Source organism: Oncorhynchus mykiss, chromosome 21, assembly GCF_013265735.2.
Source record: "Oncorhynchus mykiss isolate Arlee chromosome 21, USDA_OmykA_1.1, whole genome shotgun sequence".
Taxonomy (NCBI): domain Eukaryota; kingdom Metazoa; phylum Chordata; class Actinopteri; order Salmoniformes; family Salmonidae; genus Oncorhynchus; species Oncorhynchus mykiss.
The window spans coordinates 64556823-64566822 of record NC_048585.1 but is presented as its reverse complement, the minus strand read 5'-3'; the positions used below and the strand labels follow the sequence as shown (position 1 = coordinate 64566822).

Below are 10000 nucleotides of genomic sequence, written 5' to 3'. Positions count from 1 at the left end.
CCGTGTACAACGTAGAACACCAAATAATGCAGAGCAGAATTAGGCCGATACCCACTAATTATCAACATCCAGAAAAGAGCCGTTAAATTCTACAACCACCTAAAAGGAAGCGATTCCCAAACCTTCCATAACAAAGACATCACCTACAGAGAGATGAACCTGGAGAAGAGTCCCCTAAGCAAGCTGGTCCTGGGGCTCTGTTCACAAACACAAACAGACCCCACAGAGCCCCAGGACAGCAACACAATTAGACCCAACCAAATCACGAGAAAACAAAAAGATAATTACTTGACACATTAGAAAGAATTAACAAAAAAACTGAGCAAACTAGAATTCTATTTGTCCCTACACACAGAGTACCAGTGGCAGAATACCTGACCACTGTGACTGACCCAAACTTAAGGAAAGCTTTGACTATGTACAGCCTCAGTGAGCATAGCCTTGCTATTGAGAAAGGCCGCCGTAGGCAGACATGGCTATCAAGAGAAGACAGGCTATGTGCTCACTGCCCACAAAATTAGGTGGAAACTGAGCTGCACTTCCTAACCTCCTGCCCAATGTATGACCATATTAGAGAGACGTATTTCCCTCAGATTACACAGATCCACAAAGAATTCGAAAACAAACCCAATTTTGAAAAACTCCCATATCTACTGGGTGAAATACCACAGTGTGCCGTCACTGCAGCAAGATTTATGACCTGTTGCCACAAGAAAAGGTCAACCAGTGAAGAACAAACACCATTGTAAATACAACCCATATTTATGATGATTTATTTTCCCTTGTGTACTTTAACCATTTGTACATCGTTACAACACTGTATATACATATATATATATACAGTGGGGCAAAAAAGTATTTAGTCAGCCACCAATTGTGCAAGTTCTCCCACTTAAAAAGATGAGAGAGGCCTGTCCCGACTTCCTAGTTAATTACAGTTACATGATTAATCAGTTTAATTGCGTAATACTAATTACAGAGAGTTATTTGATAACTAATTCTTCAGTTAATGATAGTAAAGACACGACTATCACTGACCTCAACCCAGAGTCTCTTAGAGCGTCACCCAATTTTTTTTGTTTTATTTTATTTAACCAGGTAGGCTAGTTGAGAACACCTTTATTTAACCAGGTAGGCTAGTTGAGAACACCTTTATTTAACCAGGTAGGCTAGTTGAGAACACCTTTATTTAACCAGGTAGGCTAGTTGAGAACACCTTTATTTAACCAGGTAGGCTAGTTGAGAACACCTTTATTTAACCAGGTAGGCTAGTTGAGAACACCTTTATTTAACCAGGCTAGTTGAGAACACCTTTATTTAACCAGGTAGGCTAGTTGAGAACACCTTTATTTAACCAGGTAGGCTAGTTGAGAACAAGTTCTCATTTGCAACTGCGACCTGGCCAAGATAAAGCATAGCAGTGTGAACAGACAACAACACAGAGTTACACATGGAGTAAACAATTAACAAGTCAATAACACAGTAGAAAAAAAGAGAAGTCTATATACATTGTGTGCAAAAGGCATGAGGAGGTAGGCGAATAATTACAATTATGCAGATTAAAACTGGTGTGATAAATGATCAGATGGTCATGTACAGGTAGAGATATTGGTGTGCAAAAGAGCAGAAAAGTAAATAAATAAAAACAGTATGGGGATGAGGTAGGTAAAGATGGGTGGGCTATTTACCGATAGACTATGTACAGCTGCAGCGATCGGTTAGCTGCTCAGATAGCAGATGTTTGAAGTTGGTGAGGGAGATAAAAGTCTCCAACTTCAGCGATTTTTGCAATTCGTTCCAGTCACAGGCAGCAGAGAACTAGAACAAAAGGCGGCCAAATGAGGTGTTGGCTTTAGGGATGATAAGTGAGAAACACCTGCTGGAGCGCGTGCTACGGGTGGGTGTTGCCATCGTGACCAGTGAACTGAGATAAGGCGAGCTTTACCTAGCATGGACTTGTAGATGACCTGGAGCCAGTGGGTCTGGCGACAAATATGTAGCGAGGGCCAGCCGACTAGAGCATACAGGTCGCAGTGGTGGGTGGTATAAGGTGCTTTAGTGACAAAACGGATGGCACTGTGATAAACTGCATCCAGTTTGCTGAGTAGAGTGTTGGAAGCAATTTTGAAGATGACGTCGCCGAAGTTGAGGATCGGTAGGATAGTCAGTTTTACTAGGGTAAGTTTGGCGGCGTGAGTGAAGGAGGCTTTGTTGCGGAATAGAAAGCCGACTCTAGATTAGATTTTCGATTGGAGATGTTTGATATGAGTCTGGAAGGAGAGTTTACAGTCTAGCCAGACACCTAGGTACTTATAGATGTCCACATATTCAAGGTCGGAACCATCCAGGGTGATGATGCTGGTCAGGCGTGCGGGTGCAGGCAGCGAACGGTTGAAAAGCATGCATTTGGTTTTACTAGCGTTTAAGAGCAGTTGGAGGCTACGGAAGGAGTGTTGTATGGCATTGAAGCTTGTTTGGAGGTTAGATAGCACAGTGTCCAAGAACGGGCCGGAAGTATATAGAATAGTGTCGTCTGCGTAGAGGTGGATCAGGGAATCGCCCGCAGCAAGAGCAACATCATTAATATATACAGAGAAAAGAGTCGGCCCGAGAATTGAACCCTGTGGCACCCCCATAGAGACTGCCAGAGGTCCGGACAGCATGCCCTCCGATTTGACACACTGAACTCTGTTTGCAAAGTAGTTGGTGAACCAGGCAAGGCAGTCATCAGAAAAACCGAGGCTACTGAGTCTGCCGATAAGAATATGGTGATTGACAGAGTCGAAAGCCTTGGCAAGGTCGATGAAGACGGCTGCACAGTACTGTCTTTTATCGATGCCGGTTATGATATTGGTTAGTACCTTGAGCGTGGCTGAGGTGCAACCAGATTGCACAGCGGAGAAGGTACGGTGGGATTCGAGATGGTCAGTGACCTGTTTGTTGACTTGGCTTTCGAAGACCTTAGATAGGCAGGGCAGGATGGATATAGGTCTGTAACAGTTTGGGTCCAGGGTGTCTCCCCCTTTGAAGAGGGGGATGACTGCGGCAGCTTTCCAATCCTTGGGGATCACCCCTATCAGATCACAGCAAAATCACAGTCTACTTGAACAGAGCAATACTCAATCTTGAAGCATCAAAGGAACGGAATAATATTAAGAAATGCTATAGATGGAAGGAAAGTAGTGTGGAAACCTACCAAAACACTATTAGGCAACAACAAATTCAATACCTTTTAGGCATAACATAACCAACAGAAACGGGTCACAACTCCTGCAGCTCTGTCGCACGCTGGGTATATACATAGTCAATGGTAGGCTTCGAGGGGACTCCTATGGTAGGTACACCTATAACTAATCTCTTGGCAGTAGTACTGTAGACTACTTTATCACTGACCTCAACCCAGAGTCTCTCAGAGCGTTCACAGTCAGCCCACTGACACCCCTATCAGACCACAGCACAATCACAGTCTACTTGAACAGAGCAATACTCAATCATGAGGCATCAAAGCCAAAGGAACTGAGTAACATTAAGAAATGCTATCGATGGAATGCAGTTTGTAAACCTACCAAAAAACAACAAATTCAATCCCTTTTAGACAATTTCCCGGACAAAATGTTTCACTGTAATAGTGAAGATGTAAACTTGGCAGTAGAAAAACCTAAACAGTATATTTGATCTCTCAGCATCCCTATCAAATCTAAAAAATGTCAAGCAGACCACCTAAGAAAACTAACAACAATGACAAATGGTTTGATGAAGAATGCAAAATTCTAAGAAAGAAATTGAGAAACCTGTCTAACCAAAAACATAGAGCCTCTAGAAAACCTGAGTCTACACCTTCACTATGGTGAATCACTAAAACAATACAGAAATACACTACGGAAAAAGAATGAACAGCACGTCAGAAATCATCTCAATATAACTGAAGAATCCATAGAATCTAACCACCTCTGGGAAAATTTGGACTCACTAAACAATTAACAACATGAAGAGTTATCTATCCAAAACGGGGATAAATGGGTAAACCACTTCTCCAAACTTGTTGGCTCTATAACAAAGAACAAACAGCAAAAACATATACATGATCAAATACAAATCTTAGAATCAACAATATAAGACTACCAGAACCCACTGGATTATCCAATTACCTTGAATGAATTACAAACCCTACAACCCAAAAAGGTAACACTGTGTTGAGGTGTGAGTTTACCCCAGTACGAATCCCCAGACCCAGGGCAAGCCCATCAGGAAGTGAGACATCACAGCTAATGTTGTCTAGAGGTAACACTGTGTTGAGGTGTGTGTGTTTACCCCAGTACGAATCCCCAGACCCAGGGCAAGCCCATCAGGAAGTGAGACATCACAGCTACTGTTGATGCCTCCACTGTACACGGTCCTACTGCCAGTCGCACACACACCGCCTTGAGTCTGCGGAGAGCCTGTTAAACACATACACCTTCAGCTGTAAAAACCCATAGAGAAATCTCTCTCTCTCTCTCTCTCTCTCTCTCTCTCTCTCTCTCTCTCTCTCCCTCCCTCTCTCTGTTGCTTATGTGTCACGGATGAATAAAGTGGTGGTGGTTTTTCCTAAAGAAGAGAGTCTTGTAGATCGTATGGTTGAGCATGGTGTACTTCTTAAAGAAGAGTCTTGTAGATCGTATGGTTGAGCATGGTGTACTTCTTAAAGAAGAGTCTTGTAGATCGTATGGTTGAGCATGGTGTACTAAAGAAGAGTCTTGTTGATCAGATGGTTGAGCATGGTGTACTAAAGAAGAGTCTTGTTGATCAGATGGTTGAGCATGGTGTACTAAAGAAGTGTCTGGTTGATCGTATGGTTGAGCATGGTGTACTTCTTAAAGAAGAGTGTCTGGTTGATCGGAAGGTTGAGCATGGTGTACTTCTTAAAGAAGAGTGTCTGGTTGATCGGAAGGTTGAGCATGGTGTACTTCTTAAAGAAGAGTGTCTGGTTGATCGTATGGTTGAGCATGGTGTACTAAAGAAGAGTTTGGTTGATCAGATGGTTGAGCATGGTGTACTTCTTAAAGAAGAGTGTCTGGTTGATCGGATGGTTGAGCATGGTGTACTTCTTAAAGAAGAGTGTCTGGTTGATCAGATGGTTGAGCATAGTGTACTTCTTAAAGAAGAGTGTCTGGTTGATCAGATGGTTGAGCATGGTGTACTTCTTAAAGAAGAGTCTGGTTGATCAGATGGTTGAGCATGGCGTACTTCTTAAAGAAGAGTGTCTTGTTGATCAGATGGTTGAGCATGGTGTACTTCTTAAAGAAGAGTGTCTGGTAGATGGGATGGTTGAGCATGGCGTACTTCTTAAAGAAGAGTGTCTTGTTGATCGGATGGTTGAGCATGGTGTACTTCTTAAAGAAGAGTGTCTTGTTGATCAGATGGTTGAGCATGGTGTACTTCTTAAAGAAGAGTCTGGTTGATCAGATGGTTGAGCATGGTGTACTTCTTAAAGAAGAGTGTCTGGTTGATCAGATGGTTGAGCATGGTGTACTTCTTAAAGAAGAGTGTCTGGTTGATCAGATGGTTGAGCATGGTGTACCTCTTAATGTTTATTCAAGTTACGCTGCTTTTTTTCTCCGTAAACAAGGGTAACGATTTCGAATGTACCTCCGTTTATTCCCAATGAGCTATTGGAGCGTGAGTTATTACGGTTTGGGAAATTTGCAAGTTCAGTTAAGATTGTTCCGTTGGGTTGCAAACACTTGTCTTTGAAACAGGTTCTGTCATTTCAAACACTCGGCTTTGAAACAGGTTCTGTCATTTCAAACACCCGGCGTTGAAACAGGTTCTGTCGTTTCGGCGACAGGTGAAACGACAGTTTTTGGACTCACCGGAGCAGACTTCGGAGTTATTGTTTAAAGTCAAGTATGACAATAGACTGTATACGACTTATGCTGGTACGGGTAGTCAACTGTGTTTTGAGTGTGGGGATGTTGGTCATAAGCGACATGCTTACCCGAAAAGGGAGAAGGCCGAGGGAGGGGCGCAGGTGGTCATGGTAACGCCTGGGCCCACTGATGTAGGGAGAGGTGGTCCTCGTAACACCTGGGCCCTCTGATGTAGGGAGAGGTGGTCCTCATAACGCCTGGGCCCACTGATGTAGGGAGAGGTGGTCCTCATAACCCCTGGGCCCACTGATGTAGGGAGAGGTGGTCCTCGTAACGCCTGGGCCCTCTGATGTAGGGAGAGGTGGTCCTCATAACGCCTGGGCCCTCTGATGTAGGGAGAGGTGGTCCTCGTAACACCTGGGCCCACTGATGTAGGGAGAGGTGGTCCTCGTAACACCTGGGCCCTCTGATGTAGGGAGAGGTGGTCTTCGTAACGCCTGGGCCCACTGATGTAGGGAGAGGTGGTCTTCGTAACGCCTGGGCCCACTGATGTAGGGAGAGGTGGTCTTCGTAACGCCTGGGCCCACTGATGTAGGGAGAGGTGGTCTTCGTAACGCCTGGGCCCACTGATGTAGGGAGAGGTGGTCTTCGTAACGCCTGGGCCCACTGATGTAGGGAGAGGTGGTCCTCGTAACGCCTGGGCCCACTGATGTAGGGAGAGGTGGTCCTCGTAACGCCTGGGCCCACTGATGTAGGGAGAGGTGGTCTTCGTAACGCCTGGGCCCACTGATGTAGGGAGAGGTGGACCGACAGCGGCAGAGCAGCCAGGGGGGATTCAGACAGGGTCCGCTCCACAGTTACCAGGGGGGTTTCAGACAGGGTCAGCTCCACGGTTACCAGGGGGTTTCAGACTGGGTCCGCTCCACGGTTACCAGGGGGGTTTCAGACTGGGTCCGCTCCACGGTTACCAGGGGGGTTTCAGACTGGGTCCGCTCCACGGTTACCAGGGGGGTTTCAGACTGGGTCCGCTCCACGGTTACCAGGGGGGTTTCAGACGGGGTCCGCTCCACGGTTACCAGGGGGGTTTCAGACTGGGTCCGCTCCACAGTTACCAGGGGGGTTTCAGACAGGGTCAGCTCCACGGTTACCAGGGGGTTTCAGACTGGGTCCGCTCCACGGTTACCAGGGGGGTTTCAGACGGGGTCCGCTCCACGGTTACCAGGGGGGTTTCAGACTGGGTCCGCTCCACAGTTACCAGGGGGGTTTCAGACAGGGTCAGCTCCACGGTTACCAGGGGGTTTCAGACTGGGTCCGCTCCACGGTTACCAGGGGGGTTTCAGACGGGGTCCGCTCCACGGTTACCAGGGGGGTTTCAGACTGGGTCCGCTCCACAGTTACCAGGGGAGTTTCAGACGGGGTCCGCTCCACGGTTACAGGGGGGTTTAGGACTGGGTCCGCTCCACGGTTACCAGGGGGGATTCAGACGGGGTCCGCTCCACGGTTACCAGGGGAGTTTCACACTGGGTCCGCTCCACGGTTACCAGGGGGGTTTCACACTGGGTCCGCTCCACGGTTACCAGGGGGGTTTCAGACGGGGTCCGCTCCACGGTTACCAGGGGAGTTTCACACTGGGTCCGCTCCACGGTTACCAGGGGGGTTTCAGACGGGGTCCGCTCCACGGTTACAGGGGGGTTTCAGACGGGGTCCTCTCCACGGTTACCAGGGGGGTTTCAGACTGGGTCCGCTCCACGGTTACCAGGGGGGTTTCAGACGGGGTCCGCTCCTCGGTTACCAGGGGGGTTTCAGACTGGGTCCGCTCCACGGTTACCAGGGGGGTTTCAGACGGGGTCCACTCCACGGTTACCAGGGGGGTTTCAGACGGGGTCTGCTCCACAGTTACCAGGGGGGCTTCAGACGGGGTCCGGTCCACGGTTACCAGGGGGGTTTCAGACGGGGTCTGCTCCACAGTTTCCAGGGGGGCTTCAGACGGGGTCTGCTCCACAGTTACCAGGGGGGCTTCAGACGGGGTCCGCTCCACGGTTACCAGGGGGGTTTCAGACAGGGTCAGCTCCACGGTTACCAGGGGGTTTCAGACTGGGTCCGCTCCACAGTTACCAGGGGGGTTTCAGACAGGGTCAGCTCCACAGTTACCAGGGGGGCTTCAGACGGGGTCAGCTCCACGGTTACCAGGGGGTTTCAGACGGGGTCCGCTCCACAGTTACCAGGGGGGTTTCAGACAGGGTCAGCTCCACGGTTACCAGGGGGGTTTCAGACGGGGTCCGCTCCACGGTTACAGGGGGGTTTCAGACGGGGTCCGCTCCACAGTTACCAGGGGGGTTTCAGACAGGGTCAGCTCCACGGTTACCAGGGGGTTTCAGACTGGGTCTGCTCCACAGTTACCAAGGGGGTTTCAGACTGGGTCCGCTCCACGGTTACCAGGGGGGTTTCAGACGGGGTCCGCTCCACGGTTACCAGGGGGGTTTCAGACGGGGTCCGCTCCACGGTTACCAGGGGGGTTTCAGACGGGGTCCGCTCCACGGTTACCAGGGGGGTTTCAGACGGGGTCCGCTCCACGGTTACCAGGGGAGTTTCACACTGGGTCCGCTCCACGGTTACCAGGGGGGTTTCAGACGGGGTCCGCTCCATGGTTACAGGGGGGGTTCAGACAGGGTCCGCTCCACAGTTACCAGGGGGGCTTCAGACGGGGTCCTCTCCACGGTTACAGGGGCGTTTCAGACGGGGTCCGCTCCACGGTTACCAGGGGGGTTTCAGACGGGGTCCGCTCCACGGTTACCAGGGGGGTTTCAGACGGGGTCCGCTCCACGGTTACCAGGGGGGTTTCAGACGGGGTCCGCTCCACTGTTACCAGGACGGTTACCAGGGGGGTTTCAGACGGGGTCCGCTCCACGGTTACCAGGGGGACTTCAGACTGGGTCCGCTCCACAGTTACCAGGGGGGATTCAGACGGGGTCCGCTCCACGGTCACCAGGGGGGCTTCAGACTGGGTCTGCTCCACGGTTACCAGGGGGGCTTCAGACTGGGTCTGCTCCATGGTTACCAGGGGGGATTCAGACGGGGTCTGCTCCACAGTTACCAGGGGGGCAGAGATGGGATGATTCAGTGAGAGAGGCAGAGACTTTGGGGGGTTTTCTAGGCTCTGATGTATTTCAGAAAAAGAACTGGGAGGGTGTAGTGGAGAAAGTGTCAAGACTGTCAAGGTGGAAATGAGTGCTACTCCAGCTGTCTTATAGGAGAAGGGTACTGGTAGCTAATAATCTTGCTGCCTCTACCCTGTGGCACAGACTAATGATTTTACAGCCACCGGGGGGGTCTGATACAAGGGCTTCAGAGGACCCTTGTCAATTTATTCTTGTCTGGACAACACTGGATTAAAGCTGCAGCCCTGTACCTGCCACTGCACGAGGTTGGGCAAGGCCTGGTGGACATTTCTTCCAGGATCATGGCTTTCCGGCTTCAAGCAGCCCAGAGACTGTTGTCCAGGGACGGTTCTAGCAGCCCAGAGACTGTTGTACTGTGTTGGTTCCAGCAGCTCAGAGACTGTTGTACTGTGACGGTTCTAGCAGCCCAGCGACTGTTGTACTGTGATGGTTCTAGCAGTCCAGAGACTGTTGTACAGTGACGGTTCTAGCTGGGTTGACAACAGCCTACACACTGATGAGGAGAGCGGGCTCTTTGGGCTTAGTCAAGCACCCTTTCCTCTTAAAGCTGGAGGAGGGTGATTTTTCTGGCCTGTCTCCATTCTGTAAGTCTGTTATACAGGCTTGGAGAGTTTCATCTTAAAGCTATAGAGGAGGGTGATTTTGTCTGGCCTGTCTCCATTCTATGAGTCTGTTATACAGGCTTGGAGAGTTTCATCTTAAAGCTATAGAGGAGGGTGATTTGTCTGGCCTGTCTCCATTCTATGAGTCTGTTATACAGGCTTGGAGAGTTTCATCTTAAAGCTATAGAGGAGGGTGATTTGTCTGTTCTGTCTCTATTCTATAAGTCTGTCATGCAGGCTTGGAGAGTTTTCAACGTAAGGCCAGTACGCCACCAGAGATGTGGCTTTTTGAAGAGCCTCTTTTTTATAACACTGCCATCTAGTCCTGTGCTCTGAGTTCAGCCTGTTAGGTGTGGGGTGTACTACGCTG

General features: G+C 49.4%; 1 protein-coding gene across 5 annotated transcripts in view; it reads right to left on the bottom strand.

Moving 5' to 3' along the window:
- Positions 1-10000, bottom strand: part of LOC110510008 (sodium/hydrogen exchanger 9B2) — a 32043-nt gene that overhangs the window by 13162 nt on the left and 8881 nt on the right. For all 5 annotated transcript variants that reach the window (XM_036958430.1, XM_036958431.1, XM_036958433.1 and 2 more), the window contains one exon: positions 4312-4439. In XM_036958430.1, the coding sequence (XP_036814325.1) occupies positions 4312-4439 (128 nt within the window). The remainder of the gene's footprint in view (positions 1-4311; positions 4440-10000) is intronic.